Here is a 26,514-nt window from a genome sequence, read left to right on the forward strand (position 1 = left end):
AGTGTCCTGAACATACTCCTCTGGCTCTGATGCGGCCAGCCCTTTTCCAAAGTTCCCTGGTCCTAGTAAAACCAGGGTCCTGAACGGTGTCCTCTAGTCCCAGTGTGTGGCCAGTCCTGTTTCCGAAGTCCCCTGGACCCAGTGCGGCCAGAGCCTGAACGTTGTCCTCTGGTCCTGGTGTGGCCAGTGCCTGAACGTTGTCTTTTGGTCCTGGTGTGGCCACTCCTGTCCCTGAAGTCCCAGTGCGGCCAAGTGCCTGGATGTTGTTGTCCCTTGGTTCCAGTGCAGCCAGTGCTTGAACGTTGTTCCCTGGTCCAGCTGTGGCCATTCCTATTCCCGAAGTCTCCTGGTCCCAGTGCGGCCAAAGCCTGATTGTTGTCCTCTGGTCCTGGTGCGGCCAAGTCCTGTCTCCGAAGTCCCCTGGTCCCGATGCAGCCAGTGCCATAAAGTTGTCCTCTGATCCTGGTGCCAGTCCTGAATCAGAGGTCCCCTTGTCATAATAATGTGACCAGTCCTGTTCCCGAAATCTCCTGGTCCCAGTGTGGCCAGAGTCTGAACATTGCCCCCTGGTCGATGTGCGGCCAGTTCCTGATCCAGTATCCTAAACCGATGTGACATAGATCTAGTCTGTGTCAGCAAATCGAACTCCTGGGTGTTAGCAGTTGCAGTATCAGGATCACAGAGGTGGTACCTGGTGGCTTCCTGCGGCCCAGTCTGTCTTTACTATCAGGAGCTCCAGTGAACACCAGGTAGCCGTTCGCTACGCCCCTTCCCTAGGAAGGCCCGGACCTGTGGCACAGGGGGTCCACAAATTCACTTGCACCACCGTTGGGTGTGACAGATATGAAGCATTTTCTGTACAAGTGTTCCATTACAGAAGAACACAGCGCTATTAAAACAAACCACAAGCACCATTGACACGAGGAGGAGTCATTACTTCACTCAAAAAACCTATTGTAAGACAAGAGTAGTACTGTAAGAAGAGACATGGACTTATCTGTTGTGACTTGGATTTTCATCTTATCTCAGTAAGAAAATCAGCAGTAATATATATTAAGCAGTAAACTGCCCGAGCACAGGGCATGGCTCTTTGGGGTGCTTATTAGGTAAGATTAATATCCTACCTCAAGGCCAGGTTACAACATTCATGTGACATTATGATCTGCACAATCCCCCCAAACTCCTCAATGGAGCAAAAGTACCAGCTCCATTCAAAAAATGCTCATCGGCTATTATGGAAATGCGAGATGTCCCAGTTCCAGGGTGGATTATTGTGAGTGGTGAGAGATAAATACCCCGGTCTCTCTTTGCAGAGACATTCAGAAGAATATAAAAGGATAAAATGGCATTGGACTTCTGTCTAATAATTTGTAAAATCCATAAAGCGAAAAAAAATAATGATAATTAATTCAATGAGAAAAGCACTCTTCTCTAGATCAGGAGGAAACCTTTATATGTCATAAAAATGAAGGCAGTTCAGCTCATTAAGGAATATAACGTTTCTATGCAGAGAAGATTTTGAGGTCAGTCTATAATCACGTTCTGTTTGACCGGCATTGACATTTGTTTGTTAATGATAATGCTATAGCTTCCAACTTTTTAAAATCACTTCTTGAAGGGAAACCGCTGTCATAAAATGGCCGTCATAAAAAGGTTTTGGTGTTATTTATTTTCTAATTTTTGCCAATTATTATTTCCTTCATTGCACAATCTGTATTAAAAAGGAAAAAAAATGGCCACAAGGGCTTTTTTAAATTTTAACATGTACAATTCTAATCCTATCATTTGTATTGTATCTAATGAGTCTGTGCATAGGTCATTGTGAAAGGAGGGGGAGAAGGTGGGCTGTGACATCACCTATTGTGATTGGTGGATCCTTGATTATCAACTGTGCATAGATGTGTTACCTGTCACTGTAATCCAGCCTCTGATAATATGGAACCTTGCTGTAAACCTGTCGCGGAGTTACAGCGACAGAGCAGTACCAGAAGACCACGGCGTCTGATGGCTCCTGCTTCGCCGCTGAGAAGAAGCACTTCTCCAGTGTATTAAAGGTGTTTGTTTTCTTTCACCAGGACAGGGGTTACTAGGCCATGTGGAAGTCCCTGCTTTCAGCTGTGCTCAGGTTAGCCACTCCTCTCTCCTATAAAAGCTAGGCCTTCTGGTCAGATCCTTGTCTGAGATAGTACTTGCTTGAGAGACCTGGAGAGTGAGGAGCTGGTGTTTGGAGAGCTGAAGGAATTTATTGTGCGACAGTTGTATGGTTTGGACAGTTGTATGGTTTGTAGGCTTGGAAATTCCTCATCCTAACCTGCTATCACAGCACTGACAGAGCACTTGCAGCAGCTCAGTCTGGAGGTGGCGGATTTACGTACGGTAGTTTCACAGCACTCTGTTACATCTGGTGTGGGGATCTCGCCTTCCAAACAAACCATTGTGGAGCCCAAGGTCGCGCTGCCAGACAGGTTCTCTGGAGAGCGGGACAAGTTTGTTGTGTTCCGGGAGGCCTGTAAACTTTATTTCCGGCCGTGTCTGGTATCCTCTGGTACAGAGGAGCAACGGGTGGGGATTGTTATCTCGCTCCTGCAGGGGGGCCCGCTAGCATGGGCATTTTCTCTCCCATCTGACACAGTAACTCCAGACAGTAGAGGGCTTCTTCCGGGCTTTGGTGTATGATGACCCTGATCGTATCTCCTTGGCTGAGTCATCTCTGCGCCAACTTCAGCAAAGAGACCGTCTTGCGGAGGAATACTGCTCCGAGTTCCGGCAGTGGGCCACTGACACTAGGTGGAATGACCCGGCCCTCCATAGTTAGTTCTGTAAGAGTAAGGGATGCATTAGCTCTCTATGAGACTCCGGATTCCCTTGAGGCGGCCATGTCTCTGGCGATCCGGGTTCATCGCCGTCTTCGCCAGAGGCATAGGGAGACACCTCTGGGGGCAGGAGGTCAAAGCTTGAGCGTGACCAGTATTGATTCCACTGTGGAACCCATGCAAGTGGGTGCAGTATCCCAACCTAGCAAACTTGCATTAATTCGGCGAAGGGTAATTTTGAGAGCGCATGTCCTACCCGTCACTTGTTTAAACAACCGCCGGAAAACAAGAGGGCCCGGGTTGCGGGTAGGTTGGTTGGGTGTACTCATAACCTCTGTGGGAAAGACTAGTTTTTTCCTTTCAGCTATTTTATACGTGGGTGAAAATTAGGTTAACGTGTCCGCCTTCTTGAATAGTGGGGCGGGGTTTAATTTGGTCGATGCAGGGTTCGTCCGGGACCAAGGCATTGTCTCACAAACCTTGTCCAGACCAATACCCATAATAGCTATCGATTCCGGCTCTCTTAAACAGGGGCACTTCAGGCAGGTGGTCCATGACTTACAACTACAGGTGGGGGCCATGCACTCTGAGGTGTTAAAGTGTTATTTGCTTGAGGGCCTGCCCTCACCTGTGGTACTGGGACTTCCTTGGCTCACTCTGCACAATCCGGTAATTGATTGGCAGACACAGGAAGTGGTAAAGTGGAGTACATACTGTCAAGGACACTGTTTGGGTACCCGGTTGGCAAGGGTGGATACCCAGTCCGTGCTCCATTACCTGTCAGACTTCGTGGATGTGTTTTCTGAGCAGGGGAGCCAAGAGCTTCCCCCTCATCGTCCTCATGATTGTGCCATCAATATGGTTCCTGGTGCCAAGCTGCCCAAGAGCAGACTAACATCTCAGGTCCAGAAAGGCAGGCCATGAAGGACTATATTACGGAAAGTCTGGCTAAAGGCCATATCCGACCATCCTCTTCTCCCCTTGCTGTAGGGTTCTTTTTCGTTAAGAAGAAGGATGGCGGGTTACGTCCTTGCTTGGATTTCTGGGAACTTAATGCGATCACGGTCCGTGATCCGTATCCACTACCTCTTATCCCTGACCTTTAAAATTAAATTGTTGGGGGAAAATGGTTCTCTAAAATGGACCTCAGGGGGGGCGTATAATCTCATCCGCATTAAGGAGGGGGATGAGTGGAAGACTGCGTTCAATACTGCAGAAGGACACTACGAGAATCTAGTGATGCCTTTTGGGTTGACGAACGCGCCCACCATCTTCCATCACTTTATTAATGACATCTTTAGTCAGCTTGCAGGCAGGTTTGTTGTTATCTATCTGGATGACATTCTTGTGTACTCACCTGATCTTGAGTCACACCAGCAACATGTCAAACAAGTCCTACACATACTACATGACAAACTGTATGTCAAACCTGAAAAGTGTATGTTCTCGATTGAGGAGATCCCATTCCTTGGATATGTATTATCTGCCACCGGTTTTCGCATGGATCCGGCAAAAGTCTGGGCGGTATTGGAATGGGATCATCCTGAGGATTTGAAGGCCTTACAAAGGTTTTCGGGTTTTGCCAATTACTACCGTAAATTCATAAAAAACTTCAGTAGTAGCCAAACCGCTCATTGATATGACTAAAAAGGGGGCGGACTTCTCCAAGTGGTCCAGTCTTGCCAGGGAGGCATTTGACACGTTGAAAAGGCGTTTTGCTTCTGCACCGATTCTTATTCAGCTTGATGTCACTCAGCCTTTCATTGTGGGGGTGGATGCATCCGAGGTGGGAGTGGGGGCTGTATTGTCGCAGGGTGCGTCTCCTGGTAAATGGCAACCATGAGCATACTTTTCTAAAAAAAACTGTCGCCAGCTGAGAGGAACTATGATATTGGTAATAGGGAACTCTTAGCTATCAAATGGGCATTTGAGGAGTGGCATCATTTTTTGGAGGGAGCGGTTCATCCTGTGATGTGATCACTGACCATAAGAATCTGGTTTACTTGGAGTCGGCAAAATGTCTTACACCTCGCCAGGCAAGATGGGCGTTATTCTTTACCAGGTTTAAGTTCTTTGTAACCTTTAGGCCGGGGAGCAAAAATGTTAAGGTAGATGCCTTGTCCCGTTGCTTTCCTGGGGGAGGCGATAAGTGCAAACCGGTACCTATTTTACAAAAAGGGGTAGTGGTGGCGTCTATATGATCCAATCTTGAAAGAGAGGTCGCTGACGCTCAGGGGGACGCCCCTGCTACCTGTCCACTTTGTAAACTGTTTGTACCAATCTCTGTCTTAGAATCCTCAGTAAACATCATGATATGGTGCTGGCTGGACATCCAGGGATTAAGGCCACCGCGGACCTACTTATTCGGCGGTCTTGGTGGCCAGGTGCTTATAAGGATGTTCAGGAGTATGTAACCGCCTGCAATATCTGTGCGCGTTCTAAGACTTCACATATTCGTCCATCAGGGGTTCTCCTACCATTGGAGATTCTCAGCAGACCTTGGACTCATTTGTCGGTTGATTTTATTACGGATCTACCTGTCTCTGCAGGGAACACTGTAATCCTGGTTGTGGTGGACAGGTCCAGTAAAATGTCTCATTTTATTGCTTTGCCAGCTTTGCCTAATGCCAAGACTCTGGAGCAAATCTTAGTCAGGGAAATAATAAGACTGCATGGGATTCCTATGGATATTGTTTCGGATCAGGGAGTGCAGTTTATCTCCAAATCTGGAGGGCGTTTTGCACCCGTCTGGGGATCCATTTGTCTTTTTCTTTGGCTTTTCACCCACAGTTTAACGGGCAGACTGAACGGGTTAATCAGAATTTAGAGACATATCTTAGATGTTTTGTATCTGAGAATTGGGAGGACTGGGTGACTTACTTACCATTGGTTGAATTTTCTGTTAATAATCAATTGGTAAGTCCCCGTTTTTGGGGCATATGGGTTCCATCCGCAGTTTAGTTTGTTTAATAGTGATCACCCTTCTGGTTTACCGGAGGAGGAATGGTTCTCCTTCTATTTCTACAATATGGCAGGGGGTGATTAATATTTTGCAAAAGATGGGTTCCAAATATAAGAGTGTGGCTGATCGGAAACGTTTGGTGGGTCTGGACATGTGTGTTGGTGACTTGGTGTGGCTGTCTTCAAGGAACATTAAGCTAAAGGTTCCACCTTGGAAATTGGGTCCCAGGTTGATTGGTCCTTATAAGATCCTAGCATTCCGTCTTGCTCTGCCACCTACTTTTAAAATCCACAATGTTTTTCACCGTTCACTTCTCCAGAAGTATGTGGCATCTGCAGAACCTTCACCTCTGCCACTTTCTCCTGTCATTGTCGAAGGTAATCTGGAGATCCAGATAGCAAAGGTCTAAGATTCTTGTCTTGTTCGTCGGTCACTTCAATACATGGTACATTGGAAGGGATACGGTCCTGAGAAGAGGATGTGGGTTCCAGCTTCCGACGTCCATGCGACCAGACTGGTTCGGGCCTTTCATGTGGCCCATCCAGATAAACCAGGTCCTGAGGTTCAGGAGGTCCCTCATAGAAGGGGGAGTACTGTCATGGAGTTACAGCGACAGCAGTACCAAAAGACCATGGCGTCTGATGGCTCCTGCTTCGCCGCTGAGAAGCACTTCTCCAGTGTATTAAAGGTGTTTGTTTTCTTTCACCAGGACAGGGGTTAATAGGCCATGTGGAAGTCCCTGCTTTCAGCTGTGCTCGGTTAGCCACTCCTCTCTCGTATAAAAGCTAGGCCTTCTAGTCAGATCCTTGTCTGAGATTGCACTTGCTTGATAGACCAGGAGTAGTGAGGAGCTGGTGTTTGGCGAGCTGGAGGAATTTACTGTGCGACAGTTGTATGGTTTGTAGGCTTGGAAATTCCTCATCCTTAGGCTGCCGTCACACTAGCAGTATTTGGTCAGTATTTTACATCAGTATTTGTAAGCCAAAACCAGCAGTGGAACAATCAGAGGAAAAGTATAATAGAAACATATGCACCACTTCTGCATTTATCACCCACTCCTGGTTTTGGCTTACAAATACTGATGTAAAATACTGACCAAATACTGCTAGTGTGACGGCAGCCTTACCTGCCTTATTTATTTCCCCCGTCCTTCACACTCTGGTGAATACCTCTATTATTTGTGAGAGAATATTATGTGTGAGTGGAGTTTATGTTTACCCTTGTTTTTTTCCCGTTTGTCGGGTTGGTGTACATGGTAGCGCCTCTCTTCCCCGGATAGGGAGGGGGACAGACGCAGGGCTGCAGTTAGGAGACAGGGCAAGGGCGGAGGCCCCTGGCATCCTTGCCATATGAGGTACCCTGGCGAATAGGGCGAGTTAGGGTGCCCCCTAGAGCTAGGGCCAGGAAAGGTGCCCCTGGTCCCAGTTTACTCACCAGTCCAATCGTGATAAAACCTTTACTGAAAGAACAGCAGTATCTGAAAAAAAGCCTTAGTGACCAGTGTAATTATTGTATTATTAGTAATGTATTTTTCTAATAAAGATAGTAATATAGAAAAGAAAATAACATTTCCAAAAAGGTTTTCTTTAAAAATGTGTTACACAAAAAACGAATTTGAACAATAAGTCATATAATAATAATAATAATAATAATAATAATAATAATAATATATTATATTATAATAACCAGGGATTCAAGCTTCAGGAGGCTAATTTGCATATTCCAGGTGCCTTCTGGGAGAAGCGAAGTCTCCCTAAGCTAGAAGATCGTTGGGTACAGCCGGGACCAGCTGCTTCGAAAGCATCACCAAACCAGGGATTCAAGCTTCAGGAGGCTAATTTGCATATTCCAGGTGCCTTCTGGGAGAAGCGAAGTCTCCCTAAGCTAGAAGATCGTTGGGTACAGCCGGGACCAGCTGCTTCGAAAGCATCACCAAACCAGGGATTCAAGCTTCAGGAGGCTAATTTGCATATTCCAGGTGCCTTCTGGGAGAAGCGAAGTCTCCCTAAGCTAGAAGATCGTTGGGTACAGCCGGGACCAGCTGCTTCGAAAGCATCACCAAACCGCGCGCCTTACGGCGCGCTAATTTTTGCCTGTAGGACATTATTGCAAGAGAGCTTGGCTGAGTAGATTACACAAGAAGGAAAACACACAGCAAGTCAGCAGGATCTAGGAGCAACATGGCAGATGTGACAACCTACATGGTGAGCTGCAGCATGTGCTACATGTTCACAGATCGACCAGAAGAAGAATCCAATTTCACCTGTCAGAAGTGTAGACTAGTGGCCCTTTTAGAAGAAAAGGTGCGGGGTCTGGAAGAAAGAATAGCAACTTTGAAACTCATCAAAGAGAATGAAGACTTTCTAGACAGAACAGAAGCATCTCTACTGGTCACAGAAGGTGCAAAAAGTGTCAGAGAACCTCCAAAAGCAGATGAGTGGAAGCATGTGACCAAAAGAAGCAAGAAGACCATGGAGAAATCACCAACCACACAACTGAAGAACCGATATCAAATCTTTGTAGAGGATGAAGATGGCACACCTAAGAATGAAGCAATACCAGCAAGCAAAAAAGAAAAGGGCACACAGCAACAAGTGACAGCAAAAAGTACAGCCAAGAAGCAACGAAGAGTGGTGGTGGTGGGAGACTCACTACTGAGAGGCACAGAAGCAGCCATCTGCAGACCGGACATAACTGCAAGAGAAGTATGCTGCCTTCCAGGTGCGATGATCAAGGATGTGACCGATAGGATACCAAAGCTCTTCAGCTCCAAGGACGTCCACCCATTTCTTCTGATACATGTTGGCACCAATGACACGGCAAGGAAGGACCTACCGACAATCTGCAAGGACTTTGAAGAGTTGGGGAAGAAAGTAAAGGAACTGGATGCACAGGTAGTTTTTTCTTCTATCCTTCCAGTAGACGGGCATGGCATCAGGAGATGGAACAGGATCCTTGATGCAAACAACTGGCTAAGACGATGGTGCAGACAACAAGGATTTGGATTCCTGGACCACGGTGTGAATTACTGGTATGATGGACTCCTCGCCAGAGACGGACTACACCTCAACAAACCTGGGAAACACACATTCGCCAGAAGACTCGCTACACTCATCAGGAGGGCGTTAAACTAGAAGAAGAGGGGACGGGAAGAAAAACATTAGACTCGAACAAAGACGACCCAGGAAAACATACTCAGAAGGGAGGTAAGAACATTTCTAAAACAATCCACAGTGAGGAGATTGGAACAAAACAAAATCCTCTGAACTGCATGCTCGCAAACGCCAGAAGCCTGACAAACAAGATGGAAGAACTAGAAGCAGAAATATCTACAGGTAACTTTGACATAGTGGGAATAACCGAGACATGGTTAGATGAAAGCTATGACTGGGCAGTTAACTTACAGGGTTACAGTCTGTTTAGAAAGGATCGTAAAAATCGGAGAGGAGGAGGGGTTTGTCTCTATGTAAAGTCTTGTCTAAAGTCCACTTTAAGGGAGGATATTAGCGAAGGGAATGAGGATGTCGAGTCCATATGGGTTGAAATTCATGGAGGGAAAAATGGTAACAAAATTCTCATTGGGGTCTGTTACAAACCCCCAAATATAACAGAAAGCATGGAAAGTCTACTTCTAAAGCAGATAGATGAAGCTGCAACCCATAATGAGGTCCTGGTTATGGGGGACTTTAACTACCCGGATATTAACTGGGAAACAGAAACCTGTGAAACCCATAAAGGCAACAGGTTTCTGCTAATAACCAAGAAAAATTATCTTTCACAATTGGTGCAGAATCCAACCAGAGGAGCAGCACTTTTAGACCTAATACTATCTAATAGACCTGACAGAATAACAAATCTGCAGGTGGTTGGGCATTTAGGAAATAGCGACCACAATATTGTGCAGTTTCACCTGTCTTTCACTAGGGGGACTTGTCAGTGAGTCACAAAAACATTGAACTTTAGGAAGGCAAAGTTTGAACAGCTTAGAGATGCCCTTAATCTGGTAGACTGGGACAATATCCTCAGAAATGAGAATACAGATAATAAATGGGAAATGTTTAAGAACATCCTAAATAGGCAGTGTAAGCGGTTTATACCTTGTGGGAATAAAAGGACTAGAAATAGGAAAAACCCAATGTGGCTAAACAAAGAAGTAAGACAGGCAATTAACAGTAAAAAGAAAGCATTTGCACTACTAAAGCAGGATGGCACCATTGAAGCTCTAAAAAACTATAGGGAGAAAAATACTTTATCTAAAAAACTAATTAAAGCTGCCAAAAAGGAAACAGAGAAGCACATTGCTAAGGAGAGTAAAACTAATCCCAAACTGTTCTTCAACTATATCAATAGTAAAAGAATAAAAACTGAAAATGTAGGCCCCTTAAAAAATAGTGAGGAAAGAATGGTTGTAGATGACGAGGAAAAAGCTAACATATTAAACACCTTCTTCTCCACGGTATTCACGGTGGAAAATGAAATGCTAGGTGAAATCCCAAGAAACAATGAAAACCCTATATTAAGGGTCACCAATCTAACCCAAGAAGAGGTGCGAAACCGGCTAAATAAGATTAAAATAGATAAATCTCCGGGTCCGGATGGCATACACCCACGAGTACTAAGAGAACTAAGTAATGTAATAGATAAACCATTATTTCTTATTTTTAGTGACTCTATAGCGACAGGGTCTGTTCCGCAGGACTGGCGCATAGCAAATGTGGTGCCAATATTCAAAAAGGGCTCTAAAAGTGAACCTGGAAATTATAGGCCAGTAAGTCTAACCTCTATTGTTGGTAAAATATTTGAAGGGTTTCTGAGGGATGTTATTCTGGATTATCTCAATGAGAATAACTGTTTAACTCCATATCAGCATGGGTTTATGAGAAATCGCTCCTGTCAAACCAATCTAATCAGTTTTTATGAAGAGGTAAGCTATAGGCTGGACCAAGGTGAGTCATTGGACGTGGTATATCTCGATTTTTCCAAAGCGTTTGATACCGTGCCGCACAAGAGGTTGGTACACAAAATGAGAATGCTTGGTCTGGGGGAAAATGTGTGTAAATGGGTTAGCAACTGGCTTAGTGATAGAAAGCAGAGGGTGGTTATAAATGGTATAGTCTCTAACTGGGTCGCTGTGACCAGTGGGGTACCGCAGGGGTCAGTATTGGGACCTGTTCTCTTCAACATATTCATTAATGATCTGGTAGAAGGTTTACACAGTAAAATATCGATATTTGCAGATGATACAAAACTATGTAAAGCAGTTAATACAAGAGAAGATAGTATTCTGCTACAGATGGATCTGGATAAGTTGGAAACTTGGGCTGAAAGGTGGCAGATGAGGTTTAACAATGATAAATGTAAGGTTATACACATGGGAAGAGGGAATCAATATCACCATTACACACTGAACGGGAAACCACTGGGTAAATCTGACAGGGAGAAGGACTTGGGGATCCTAGTTAATGATAAACTTACCTGGAGCAGCCAGTGCCAGGCAGCAGCTGCCAAGGCAAACAGGATCATGGGGTGCATTAAAAGAGGTCTGGATACACATGATGAGAGCATTATACTGCCTCTGTACAAATCCCTAGTTAGACCGCACATGGAGTACTGTGTCCAGTTTTGGGCACCGGTGCTCAGGAAGGATATAATGGAACTAGAGAGAGTACAAAGGAGGGCAACAAAATTAATAAAGGGGATGGGAGAACTACAATACCCAGATAGATTAGCGAAATTAGGATTATTTAGTCTAGAAAAAAGACGACTGAGGGGCGATCTAATAACCATGTATAAGTATATAAGGGGACAATACAAATATCTCGCTGAGGATCTGTTTATACCAAGGAAGGTGACGGGCACAAGGGGGCATTCTTTGCGTCTGGAGGAGAGAAGGTTTTTCCACCAACATAGAAGAGGATTCTTTACTGTTAGGGCAGTGAGAATCTGGAATTGCTTGCCTGAGGAGGTGGTGATGGCGAACTCAGTCGAGGGGTTCAAGAGAGGCCTGGATGTCTTCCTGGAGCAGAACAATATTGTATCATACAATTATTAGGTTCTGTAGAAGGACGTAGATCTGGGTATTTATTATAATGGAATATAGGCTGAACTGGATGGACAAATGTCTTTTTTCGGCCTTACTAACTATGTTACTATGTTACTATGTATGTTTAATAATAATAATAATAGTACCATCCCATTAGGCTAGGGTCACACCACGAAAAAATTCTCCATCTTCTCCATTTTGTCAGTCCGTGAATATCGCACCACATTCGGATGTGCAGTCCGATGTTTTTCACGGATTCATTGACTAACATTGCCTAGTACGGTCTGAATACCGGATGCAAATATTGCATGTTGTGATTTTTTTTCCTTGGACAGACTGTCTGAGGAAAATAATTGGACATGGACAAGGCCCTATAGAATAAATTGGCCCATAAGTGATCTGATGGTCTGTTGGATCGTACTTGGAACAAAAATATGGTCATCTGCACGAGCCACTGCAGATTGTTCTCATTCACTCTTTCCTATCCTAAAAATGGTGGATGAATTATCGCACCCTAATTACCGTAAACCTTAGGAGTCCGCAAGATCTCACCAATAGCTGGCTCCATATTTTACAAGTAGCAGAGCAACCCAAAAATGAAGGTGCCAGCAGAAAATTTTCAGGCACGTTGGCCTACCTCAGCTATGTTCTCTGAACATTATACTGTATGATAGTAGAAATCTTTTTCTAGATTATAAATTACATATAATGGTTGTAAAATTTGGCAGTATACTGTCCACAATGAAGCAGATTGTTTCCTATAGCTTGCAGACTAGATCCATGAGTGACCTTGGGTAAAATAACATTCCACAAGTTGTCCTATGTTTTTTTTTTAATGGCCCCCACTAAAAAAACGACAGGACACATGATTATATGAAATAACTCAGTTTCAGTACTAGCACTACCAGTAGTCCGCTTTTTAGCTAGTAGCATTTCACAGCTGTGAAGTAGTAATTGGCTGTGAAGCCATCATCATCTCTTTGTGGAATGTCTCAGGAGCTATTGAAGGCCTCATAAAAAGCATCAATCCTCACACTTACTACCAAGGCCTGGGTAAAACACAAAACCATTCTTAACGGTGGAGACATATACATCTCAAAGGTTAAAGGGGAACTATTATTTAGATAATGTTATGGAAACAGAACAGGGGGTAAATTGACCAGGAGGGATTTCAGGCTCCAGTAGAGAGTGGCTTGTATTTCAAGAGCAGGCTACCATGAAACCTTTCCTATGGCACAATGGTCACACATCCTCTTCCCCAGCATTCACCTCGCACATGTAAATCTCTACAATGACTGTATAACAGTATGAAATACGTCCAATTCTCTCTAGCCCATGGATATTTACTTGGAGCTCTATCCATAGCCCTCAGGCTTGAGTGCATCAATGCATCTGCTTGGCTCATCAGTCATCGTATACAATAACACAAAATTAACAGATTTCACTACCCATTTTGGGTTTTGTTAACCACTACACCTATTACTGTTTTTTTTTTTCACAGAGCTTGCATATATGTGCCAATTCTTGGAGCTATTTCTATGGGTATGTGCCTCAGGGGTCATTTTCTATGGAATATCCACAGAGGAACTTGCATCACCATATATTACTTCAGATTTCGTTACATTGTTGCTAATGCACATTTTACCTTTTGCATTCCAACAAATTTCCTGTGAGTGAACATTTCCTTTACTTTTATATAGACGATCTATCCTTTGGATAGGTCATTAAAATCAGAGTCCAATAATCTACACCTACAATGAACAACTGTTATTACCTTGGGTTGCAACCGAATGGAAAAAGTGTATGGAGCTGCTTCATATAATTTGTAGTTGCTGCAAAAAGGTCCTGAAGATCAGCTCCTATTCTCTACAATGAGAGCTGATCTGCAGTAACTGACTGCAGCCACTAAACTGTCTAGTGTTCCTTTTCATACACATTTTCCATACAGCCGCTTTCTGAGATTATAAAAACTGATTGTTGGGGGTGTAGGTTATTGGACACTGACCACTCTGATATTGATGACCTATCTCATGGATTGGTGATTATTATAAAAGCAGAAGCCAAACCCTTTAAATAATATTCCAATTTCACATGAATACTCAATTCCAATACCAATGCCACTGCTATGGCTTCTATGGGCAAAACTCATTCATGGTTAAGTCTTTTAGGTCTTACCTGAAATAAAGCAGGTGGCACTTGTTTTTTCGCAAGATGAGCTTGTACGTGGTCTACAGCTTGTTTGGAGAATGGCTACAAACAAATAATAAAATGGCCATTATCCTATTGATCTCTTTACACAGCCACAAAAGGAAATGTATGTACAGAAGTCCGCACCGGGAACAGTATGCCATCATTAACTATGCAAAAATTGTTAAAAAAGATCAACTAACACCCTAGGTCATCATCGAACTGCTAGGCACATTGGCTTGACTTCAATTTCAATGACTGATTATAGAAAGTCTAATTTTACTCTTCTACTAATGCACATATGACTCATTACACAAAATAATGGATTTTTTCCCACACACAAACATAGGAAAAAAAAATAATTATTCTGTGTAGCTAAAGATAAATTATTTACTTTAAAAAATTGGTTACGTGTTTAATACTTATTTCACCGTATGTATGCATGTATGTATGTATGTATGTATGTGTATGTATGTATGTATGTATGTATGTATGTATATGTATATATGAATGTAGGTATGTATATGTATGTATGTATTTGTATGTATGTACGTACGTACGTATGTATGTACAGTGCCTTGCAAAAGTATTCGGCTCCCTGGAACTTTTCAACCTTTTCCCACATATCATGCTTCAAACATAAAGATACCAAATGTAAATATTGGTTGAAGAATCAACAACAAGTGGAACACAATTATGAAGTTGAACAAAATTTATTGGTTATTTTAAATTTTTGTGGAAATTCAAAAATTGAAAAGTGGGGCGTGCATTATTATTTGGCCCCTTTACTTTCAGTGCAGCAAATTCACTCCAGAAGTGCATTGTGGATCTTGGAATGATCCAATGTTTTCCTAGATGCATAATGATGATAAATATAATCCACCTGTGTGCAATCAAGTCTCTGTATAAATACACCTGCTCTGTGATAGTCTCAGGGTTCTGTTTGAAGCACAGAGAGCATCATGAAGACCAAGGAACACAACAGGCAGGTCCGTGATACTGTTGTGGAGAAGTTTAAAGCCAGATTTGGATACAAAGTGATTTTTCAAAACTTTAAACATCCCAAGGAGCACTGTGCAAGTGATCATGTTGAAATGGAAGGAGTATAATACCACTGCAAATCTACCAAGACCCTGCCGTCCTTCTAAACTTTCATCTCAAACAAGGAGAAGACTGATCAGAGATGCAGCCAAGAGGCCCATGATCACTCTGGATGAACTGCAGAGATCTACAGCTGAGGTGGGACAGTCTGTCCATAGGACAACAATCCGTCGTACACTGCACAAATCTGGCATTTATGGAAGAGTGGCAAGAAGAAAGCAATTTCTCAAAGATATCCATAAAAAGTGTCGTTTAAAGTTTGCAACAAGCCACCTGGGAGACACACCAAACATGTGGAAGAAGGTGCTCTGGTCAGATGAAACCAAAATCGAACTTTTTGTCAACAATGCTAAACGATATGTTTGGCGTAAAGGCAACACAGCTCATCACCCTGAACACACCATCCCCACTGTCAAACATGGTGGTGGCAGCATCATGGTTCGGGCCTGATTTTCTTCAGCAGGGACAGTGAAGATAGTTAAAATTGATGGGAAGATGGATGGAGCCAAATACAGGACCATTCTTGAGGAAAACCTGTTGGAGTCTGCAAAAGACCTGAGACTGGGACGGAGATTTGTCTTCCAACAAGACAATGATCCCAAACAAAGCAAAATCTATAATGGAATGGATCACAAATAAACGTATCCAGGTGTTAGAATGGCCAAGTCAAAGTCAACACTTCAATCCAATCGAGAATCTGTGGAAAGAGCTGAAAACTGCTGTTCACCAACGATCTCCATGAAACCTCATGGAGCTCGAGCTGTTTGCCAAGGAAGATTGGGCACGAATTTCAGTCTCTCGATGTACAATACTGATAGAGACATACCCCAAGCAACTTGCAGCTGAAATCGCAGCAAAAGGTGGCGCAACAAAGTATTAAGTTAAAGGGCCGAATAATATTGCACGTCCCACTTTTCAGTTTTTGAATTTCCACAAAAATACAAAATAACCAATACATTTCGTTCAAGTTCACAATTGTGTTCCACTTGTTGATTCTTCACCAAAAATTTACATTTGGTATCTTTATGTTTGAAGCATCACATGCAGGAAAAGGTCGAAAAGTCCCAGGGGGCCGAATACTTTTGCAAGGCACTGTGTGTGTGTGTGTATATATGTGTGTAATAATAAGTCCTATACGTTACTGGGGGGGAGGGGTGACAGATTCCCTTTAAACTCTTTGGATACCATAATAAACAGTATGTTTGTTTGGACGATAAAAGACACTGCATATCACCCCAAAACACCATACCAACAGTGAAATTTGGAGGTGAAAACATCATAGCAAACTCCCTAAGATTGAAGAAAAGATGAAAAATTTACTGAGACATTCTTGATAAAAACCTGATGCCATCTACCAGGATGATGAAGATGAAACGAGGGTGAACATTTCAGCAAGCCAATGATCTCAAACACAGCCAAGAAAACAGTCAATTGGTTTCAGAGAAAGAAAATAAAGCTGCTGGAATGATTTTGCCAATCCCCTGACCTGAATCCAATAGAAAATGTATGGGATTTCACCAACCGTATATTTACACACACACACACATACTATATTTATATATCATAAATATATATATTTATTATGTTTATGGGTCTACATTGCAGCTTCTATTTGCAGCATCTAAACAACTAAACACTAATCTCCTATATATGAAATGTGCATTTTTAGGTTTTCTGGATAAAACAAGACAATGGCTTAGCATTGTCACCACATGCATATTGGTAGGTGCTCGCTGATATCTGTGATTGAATCCCAAGGGCACGCAGTGAAATGTAGAGCTGATCCTATCTGACCACTTATTATATGAAGCAATCTGTTACTGACAACTCGATTTTGTAACCAATTCCCTAGAGCATACATTCTCCGCGTATAGCACATGAAGGACAAAGCAAGAATTGGAATGAGCATCCTTTGTACAAAAAAAAAACATGTACATCTACAACAGCCTTAGTGTCTGGAAATGTCGCACATGAAGAACATTGTCCTCTTCGCAATGCACTGTAGAACACAGTAAAAATAATTATATAATTTCACATTTTTGAAGAACTGTTACCGTGAAGTGGCCTTCTGCTATATATTATCATCTTATACTCTATTATTCAAGCGGAATATATGGTCAAAATTAAGAAGTTACCATGATGTGAGGTCCAGTCACATCATTCTTGGTGTATATGAACATACAACATGTTTCTTCTGGCATGTGGCTAATCACCTAACATATATAGGAATCGGATTTAAAAAAAAAAAAACCTCAAACCCTTAATTATACCATTTTCCAATTCATACTAATAAATCTGGGCCACATAACACACATTTGTCATGCCCTTTGTACTTGACATTGTCAACCAGATGGCACTAAAATGAATGGGAGTTACAAAACACCAAATACAAGTTGTCAAAATGTTATGTTAAATGTGCAGCGCCCCAGAGTCCAGGTCGTTGCAGTAATGTTGCTCTGCCACTAAGGGGATTGATGTTATGTCTGATTGCACTAAAGGAGTTCACCTGACCAGGCATCACAGTCACTCATTACACTTCACACTCCGGGCACCAGGGGGAGCAAAACGCTCTATGTATTAGGCCACTCCTCACACTGGTAAGACTGGGGGATGGATAGGAAGTTAGAATAGAATGCAGCCTGGGAGAGCTCCAGGGAGGACCTGTCAGAGGTGGGTTCCTGACAGGGGCCTAGCAGAAAGGACAGATCGTTGCGGAGCCGCGCCTGCACTACCTTGCGGCGGTATCCAAAGAAAGGACATGAAGCGAAGTATATTGTGGAGGAGTGAGAAACGGGATCAGAGTACGAAGGAGATAGAACCAGAAGGAGTCGTGCCCCTAAGACCACGGCAACATCCTTCTGAGGCGTGTAGCCGGTGGCCGGAGCACCGAGGAAGTAACAGACTCTACGCATTACTTCAAACATTGGCAGGGCAGTTGATTACAGGTTGGCTGTCTCCCTAAGATCACCTAAGCAGACATCGGAGGCAACCGTGGGAGAGGGGCGCCACTAGGGTCCCAGAATAACTCCAGGCCTACCTGTCATACGGGTGCGTCCTAGCCAGATAAACTGGGGGACAGAGAGAGAAAGAACAGATACGACAGTTGTGAGGACTATCCCCTGGTGCTCAGCAGGGAAGGACTACAACACACAGGCGCTAGAAGGTAGACACCGATTTCCACCTGCAAAGGGAACTCTGGATGTGCCTTCGGACCGTCCGGTCTCAGCCAGCCCTGTTAGCAGTGCTCTGGATTGTGGATCCCGAAGCCTTCAGTAAAAGGTAAAGAGACTGCAACCCTGTGTCCTCGTTATTCCTCGCGTTCTGCACCACATACTATCAACTTTTATTGGACGCCCCTTAGCAGGGTCACGGACCGGGTCTAGACACCGTGACCACCCCGGACCGAGTACCCCGCGGCCCTGCTTCTGGGGGCGCTCCAAATGCACATGTCAGTAGACATTATACCTGACATATGGTCTTCAAATGCATATATTTGATTACTGTACTACAGAACTAATATGAAATACAAGTCTTTAAAATCAAATAATGTTCACAAAGGATGGCAGAAAGGATGTACAACAAACTAACAGGTTAAGGCCAAGTTTGAAGGTCACTATTAGGATAATGGTGTTTCTTACATAACTATTTTCAAGGGTAATAAAAAAAAAAAAAAAGACAAAAGCACATCCTGCTGCACGACATACACATCATGAGAGGCTGCTACATATACTGATTATTAAGGCGTTTTAACTAGAGTCCAATGGTCATGTCGGTAGTCCATGGCAGTCAGACAAGAGCCCTGTGAACCTACTCAAACCTGTTGGCATACCCAGCGTCTTTTTCTGGTTAGTAGTAATCACCGGATCTACTAATTAAAAGAGGTGCTGGGGATGGCGGTAGGGAGGAGGAGGTTTGCAGAGCTGTGGTCCGGTGGCAATAGACTACAGTCATAACCATTAGACCTTGGTCCTGTGAATCTTTTTTGCTCAACTCTAGTTATAAACACTTGAGCTGTGCGATAGGCTCACTCCATAAAATGGCTTATGTAAACATAAAATATTCTCATAATCTACATATCCTCGACAATTATGGATACAAGCTTTGAACATTTTTTTTTTTTCAAAACCAGAAGAAAGCCTGTCAATTCCTAAATTTATATTCACCATATCAGTGGTTAACCCAGCAAATTGAGTGTTTGGTAGTCGTCGATCATTCTTGTGTCAGAATAGTGAATCGAAAGGCCTCTGAAAATGGGCAAAAACCTCTAACTCACTACTTTACGCCTGAAATGCCTGAAGACCAAAAACAAGCTCTAAGCTAATTCTGCCTGAAAGATGGGAAGATAAAAGAGAATACTTACGTGTGAACAAGATAGTAGTTCTTTCATTATATATGTGTCATAAATCTGTCGACTTCTACAAAGGCGGTCCTCCTCCGAATCCAGCTTCTCATACTCTTTTATCTGAAACCAAGAGAGGTGATCAATGCCTCATGTCAACTACAACTCCTTGACATTTTGTAACATTCATTAATTCAGGGCTACAAAGTATGTCTGAGTAAGAAGTAATAGAAGATGGTCTAATTATGAATTACTATTGGCTAGCAAACAAATGCGCTGCTCCACTGGATAAAGAAACACTAAAAAGCAATTCAAAGGATTTATGGAAGACCAATGGAGTAAATGCCAAAGTGTGTCTTGTCTTTTTATAATCCTTCCCATGTTAGACTTGAGCAATAAATCATCAAAAGAACAATGGTAATTAATATACAACAACAATGCAGACTAAATATCCCAAAAAATTACATCAGTATAAAATATTCAACATCACTTTTCAAAGAAAGACATAGCTATATTGGGAGAAGGACGAGGGTGTTTGAGGTTATGAATGAAAGACCCTGCAAGGTCCATCATTTGATGGCCACCAACAGTGCCCACCTGACAACTTTAAAAGGGATATGTTAGCTTCCAACAAAGTGACCATGTTGTCAATTACCATAATATCTGCAATGTCACCTTAGACCAGTGTTTCCCAAACAGGTCATGTTTTCAGGATTTCCTTAGTATTGCACAGGTGATGGAAGTATCAGGAGTTCTCTCACTTGTGCAGCACTATCGAAATCCTGAAAACATGACTTGTTGGGGTCCGTGAGGACTGGAGTTTGGGAAATATTGCCTTAGATATATGCCTAACCTGTCATATTATTTGTACATTTTTTCCTTGAGAAAAGCATCCATTTCCGAAATGTGTTGAAACAATAAAGAATCATTTTGAAACAAAAGGCTTCTTATTTACCACAGAGCAGCCCAACATGATATTGTCCTCATCGACTACTAACTCATCTCATTAGTAGTCTGATCCTACGTGTAATTCATGACTTCCTTTTAACCATGTGCAGCATTTTCTTATAGTTTGCTGGATCAGACTTAAAAAACTGCTCAATTATAATATTATCTTTTGCCGGAGGGATTTAAAGCAAAATGCCATACAATCACACATTGTGCGGGCTCAGGAAAGGAGCATGTATTTGAAGGAGAGGGTGTAAGAGGTTACATGAACACGACAATTTTTCCCACAAATATCAAGCCCTCACAAAGCACCGGACAATGAAAAAGTTACAGCGACTCTTCTAAATATTTTTGTAAAATCAAAATAAAATATAAATAAACTATCTTTACATTTGGTATTATCATGTCCATAATTATCCAAACTATAAAATTAGCATTTTATACCATCCAGAGGTAACCAGAAAATAGAAATAAAAATTGCTGTTTTAAGTCACACTGATTTTTATTCCATTTCTTGGGAGGAAATCAAAAAAGTCACATGTATCTCAAAATGGTACCAATCAAAACTATATCTTATCCTGCATAGAACAAGCCCTGAAAATAAGGGTTTATATTGTGCAACAGTAATAAAACATAAAATGTACAAATGGCTGTTTAGTTTTTCGAGGCAAGGTGAAAAAGAAAAAAAAAGTCACGTAAATCCCCAAAACATAAGAATGAAACCTAATATTTGTTGTACAAAAAATAAACCCTCACACAGCTTCGTCAATGAATAAATAAAAATTTACAGCTTATAAGATATAAACACTTTTTTTTAAAGCTGGATTTTATTGTAGATAAAATATAAATAAAGAATACGCATTTGGTATCACCCACACAAAGTGTTGATGGCTTTTTTTTTTTACATCTTGTCTCACAAAAAATGGGGAACAAAACAAAACTAAAAATACTTCAAAATGATGCCACTAATAAAATGTACTCCAAAATTGTTCCAATGAAAATTACAAGTCGTCCTGCAAAAAATTAACCATCATGCTAGCAGAAGAATAAATAAGTATGTCTCCCAAGATAGAGGACACAAAAATGCTTGACTTTTTTACAACAGGAAAGATATACTGTGTTAGCCAGTAGATAGAAAAATATTTAGAATTGAGAGTCCTCAGTGGTTGATATCTTTTAATGGCTAACTGAAAAGATGGTAAATTGCAAGCTTTCAAGACTACACAGGTGTCTTCATCAGGCAGAGACTAAAACAAATTCTGAAGAATCACATATTTATGCACAACACAGCACAGAGAAGAAAAAAAAAGGGGGAAAAACATGGATAAGACAGGTGACATGAAGCAGAATTACCTTGAGTGATAAACAGTTATGTCCATAAATATTGGGCCAGCTCTTAGATAAGAAATGTTTTATTGTCCTCTGATTAGGGTCTCTGTTGTGATGACCCCTCATAGTCTGAGGGGGAAGTTCCTTAGTTGATGTAAAAAGACATAAATCCATGCGACACATTCATTCCTGCAGTGAGTGTCAAAGGTCGTCATCAGTTTATATTCCCAGACTCTTCTGTCTCTCTGGGATTTGAAGCTACCTTTTAACACAAGTAATTTCATGTCCATAATGTTATGATTTGGGAGACAAAAATGTATTGCCACAGGTAGATCCATTCTTTTTTCTATTATTGTATAGCGATGAGAGTTCATCCTTGTTCTCAGTTTCTGCCCTGTCTCCCCCACATACAGACCCCCAGTTGGACATTTAGTACAAATAATTAGGTACACCACATTAGAAGTGACGCAGCTGAAAGTACCTGGTATCTTGTAGTCCTGATATGAATTGGGGATCTTTATCTTGTCTGTGGTCATTATAAATGGACAGGTTTTACATTTCTTCTTATTGCAAGGAAAGGTACCTGCAGCTGTTGGAGAGGACAGGGAGCTCTTGACAATGATGCTTCTTAGATTTGGGGGCTGCCTAAAACACAGTAGTGGGTGGTCTGGAAAAATGGATTGTAAGCGGGCATATTTTTGTAGTAAAGGTTGTAATTTCCGTGCAGCTCTCCTTAGCACCTCCAGATTTGGATTGTAGGTAACTACTAGAGGTACCTGGTATTTACTTCTTTAGCTTTGTAATGCAGCAGGTGATTCCTTGATATTGTGGTGGCTCTTGTAATCTGGTTTTCAATAGTTCTTGGATGGTAGCCCTGATCTAATGGCTTGGCTGTAGACAATAGAGTTTTTTATGTGTTTTGGATGGAAACTGTCCCATTTAAGGTATGTTGGACGGTCGATTGGCTTCTGATACAGGTATGTCTCTATTTTATTGTTCTGCAGCTTAATGATGGTGTCCAAAAAGTTAATTTCAGTGCAGGAGTAGCTGAGTGTCAAGTTGATGGTAGGATGAAATTGATTAAACTGTTCATGGAACGTCTTTAGCTGTGGCTCAGACTCTGTCCAGATGATTAAAATGTCATCAATGTAGCGGTGGTACGCCAGAGGCCTGATGGGACATGAGGACAAAAAGTCGCTTTCAAGCTTGGCCATGAAAAAATTTGAATATTGTGGGGCCATTTTACTTCCCATTGCTGTTCCAGTCTCCTGTAGATAGATCTTCTTGTCAAATTCAAAGTAATTGTGGGTGAGGATGAATTTTATAAGTCCCCACAGAATATGCATCAGTCCCTGTGTTTTCCAGGAAGAATTTGCAGGCATTTAATCCATCCTGGTGTGGGATATTGGAGTACAAAGATTCCACATCCATGGTGGCCAGGATGGTTCCTTCTTGTAGAGGACCTATTGCTGATAGTTTATTCAATAGGTCAGTTGGGACAATAAAACAATCCTTATCCAAGAACTGGCCCAATATTTATGGACATAACTGTTTATCACTCATTCTGCTTCATGTCACCTGTCTTATCCATTGGTTTTTCTTTTTTTTTTTCTGTGCTATGTTGTGCATAAATATGTGATTTTTCAGAATGTATTTTAGTCTTTGCCTGATAAAGAGACCTGTGTAGTCTCGAAAGCTTGCAAATTGTTACCATTAGGGTTGAGCGAAACGGGTCGAACATTTTCAAAAGTCGCCGACTTTTGGCTAAGTCGGGGTTTCATGAAACCCGATCCGACCCCTGTGCGGGGTCGGCCATGCGGTACGCGACTTTCGCGCCAAAGTCGCGTTTCAATGACGCGAAAAGCGCCATTTCTCAGCCAATGAAGGTAAACGCAGAGTGTGGGCAGCGTGATGACATAGGTCCTGGTCCCCACCATCTTAGAGAAGGGCATTGCAGTGATTGGCTTGCTGTCTGCGACGTCACAGGGGCTATAAAGAGGCGTTCCCGCCGACCGCCATCTTACTGCTGCTGATCTGAGCTTAGGGAGAGGTTGCTGCCGCTTTGTCAGAAGCAGGGATAGCGTTAGGCAGGGTCCATTAACCACAAAACCGCTTGTGCTGCAGCGATTTGCACTGTCCAACACCACCCTCGGTGTGCAGGGACAGTGGAATTTTTTTTTTTTTTTTTTTTCCCCTCAGCGCTGTAGCTCATTGGGCTGCCCTAGAAGGCTCCCTGATAGCTGCATTGCTGTGTGTACGCCGCTGTGCAAACCAACTGCTTTTTTCAAAGCACAAATCCTCTTGTTCCTTCCTTTCTGCACAGCTATCTTTTTTGTTTGTCCACACTTTTTATTTCATTTGTGCATCAGTCCACTCCTTATTGCTGCCTGCCATACCTGGCTGAGATTACTGCAGGCAGGGAGATAGTAGCTGCCTGCCATACCTGGCTGAGATTACTGCAGGCAGGGAGATAGTAATTGTAGGACATTCCCTGTTTTTTTTTTTTTTTTTTTTTTGGTGGGAGATTAAGATTGGCAATTTGGCATTTCTGCTAGAGTGCCATCCCTGTGTGTGCCATCTCTCTCACATAGTGGGCCATAGAAAGCCTTTTCATTTTTCTGTATTTTTTTTTGTGGGGTGTATAAATTCTCCCTGATAAAAATACAGTGGGAGATTAATATTGGCCTTTGGGCTTGTGTGCCAGTCCTGAGTGTGCCATCTCTCTCACAAATAGTGGGCCATAGAAAGCCTATTTTATTTTTTTTTGGGTTTTATAAATTCTCCCTGAAAAAAAGGGAGATTAATATTGGCCTCTGGGCTTCTGTGCCAGTCCTGAGCGTGCCATCTGTGCCAGTCCTGAGCGTCCCATCTCTCTCACAAATAGTGGGCCATAGAAAGCCTATTTAATTTTTTTTTTGGTTTTATAAATTTTCCCTGAAAAAAGGGAGATTAATATTGGCCTCTGGGCTTGTGTGCCAGTTGTGAGCGTGCCATCTGTGCCAGTCCTGAGCGTGCCATCTCTCTCACAAATAGTGGGCCATAGAAAGCCTATTTAATTTTTTTTTTGGTTTTATAAATTTTCCCTGAAAAAAGGGAGATTAATATTGGCCTCTGGGCTTGTGTGCCAGTTGTGAGCGTGCCATCTGTGCCAGTCCTGAGCGTGCCATCTCTCTCACAAATAGTGGGCCATAGAAAGCCTATTTAAATATTTTTTTGGTTTTATAAATTCTCCCAGAAAAAAAGGGAGATTAATATTGGCCTCTGGGCTTCTGTGCCAGTTGTGAGCGTGCCATCTGTGCCAGTCCTGAGCGTGCCATCTCTCTCACAAATAGTGGGCCATAGAAAGCCTATTTAAATATTTTTTTGGTTTTATAAATTCTCCCAGAAAAAAAGGGAGATTAATATTGGCCTCTGGGCTTCTGTGCCAGTCCTGAGCGTGCCATCTGTGCCAGTCCTGAGCGTCCCATCTCTCTCACAAATAGTGGGCCATAGAAAGCCTATTTTATTTTTTTTTTGGGTTTCAGAAATTCTCCCTGGAAAAAAAAAGGGAGATTAATATTGCCCTTTGGGCTTGTGTGCCAGTACTAAGCGTTCCATCTCTCTCTCTCTCTCAGTCAGTGGGCCATAGAACGCATATTTTTGGTTTTATTTGTTTTCTAAATTCTCCCTGAAAAAATCATTTTATTTTATTTGGTTTCTAAATTCTTCCTGATAAAATCATATTTTTTTTATTATTTTTATTTCTAAAGTCTCCCTGAAAAAAAAAAAAAAAAAAAACAACCAAAAAAACAGTGGGAGATTAATATTGGCCTTTCTGCTTGTGTGCCAGTCTTGACTCCTGGGTGTGCCATCTCTCTCTCTCTCTCTCTCTCTCTCTCTCTCTCTCTCTCTCCAATTGTGGTCCATAGAAAGCCTATATTTTTTTTCCTTGATTTGGGTTCTAAAATCTACCAGAGAAAATAACTACATCAATCATTGGTAGAAAAATATTGGCCTCTGGGTTTGTGTGCCACTCCTGACTCCTGTGTGCGTCATCTCTCAGTCAGTGGGCCATAGAACGCCTATTTTTGGTTTTATTTGTTTTCTAAATTCTCCCTGAAAAAATTATTTTATTTTATTTGGTTTCTAAATTCTTCCTGATAAAATCATATTTTTTTTATTATTTTTTTTTCTAAAGTCTCCCTGAAAAAAAAAAAAAAAAACAGTGGGAGATTAATATTGGCCTTTCTGCTTGTGTGCCAGTCTTGACTCCTGGGTGCGTCATCTCTCAGTCAGTGGGCCATAGAACGCCTATTTTTGGTTTTATTTGTTTTATAAATTCTCCCTGAAAAAATCATTTTATTTTATTTGGTTTCTAAATTCTTCCTGATAAAATCATATTTTTTTTATTATTTTTTTTTCTAAAGTCTCCCTGAAAAAAAAAAAAAAAAAACAACCAAAAAAAACAGTGGGAGATTAATATTGGCCTTTCTGCTTGTGTGCCAGTCTTGACTCCTGGGTGCGTCATCTCTCAGTCAGTGGGCCATAGAACGCCTATTTTTGGTTTTATTTGTTTTCTAAATTCTCCCTGAAAAAATCATTTTATTTTATTTGGTTTCTAAATTCTTCCTGATAAAATCATATTTTTTTTATTATTTTTTTTTCTAAAGTCTCCCTGAAAAAAAAAAAAAAAAAAACAACCAAAAAAAACAGTGGGAGATTAATATTGGCCTTTCTGCTTGTGTGCCAGTCTTGACTCCTGGGTGCGTCATCTCTCAGTCAGTGGGCCATAGAACGCCTATTTTTGGTTTTA

The 26,514-nt window shown here is 42.0% G+C and overlaps 1 protein-coding gene across 2 annotated transcripts in view; it reads right to left on the reverse strand.

The window, feature by feature from the left end:
• Positions 1 to 26,514, reverse strand: part of GRK3 (G protein-coupled receptor kinase 3) — a 402,808-nt gene that overhangs the window by 84,647 nt on the left and 291,647 nt on the right. For both annotated transcript variants that reach the window (XM_069759125.1, XM_069759117.1), the window contains exons 4-5: positions 19,467 to 19,568; positions 13,994 to 14,068 (exon numbers count right to left, since the gene is read on the reverse strand). In XM_069759125.1, coding sequence (XP_069615226.1) covers positions 13,994 to 14,068; positions 19,467 to 19,568 — 177 coding nt within the window. The remainder of the gene's footprint in view (positions 1 to 13,993; positions 14,069 to 19,466; positions 19,569 to 26,514) is intronic.

Source organism: Ranitomeya imitator, chromosome 1, assembly GCF_032444005.1.
Source record: "Ranitomeya imitator isolate aRanImi1 chromosome 1, aRanImi1.pri, whole genome shotgun sequence".
In the NCBI taxonomy this organism is placed as follows: domain Eukaryota; kingdom Metazoa; phylum Chordata; class Amphibia; order Anura; family Dendrobatidae; genus Ranitomeya; species Ranitomeya imitator.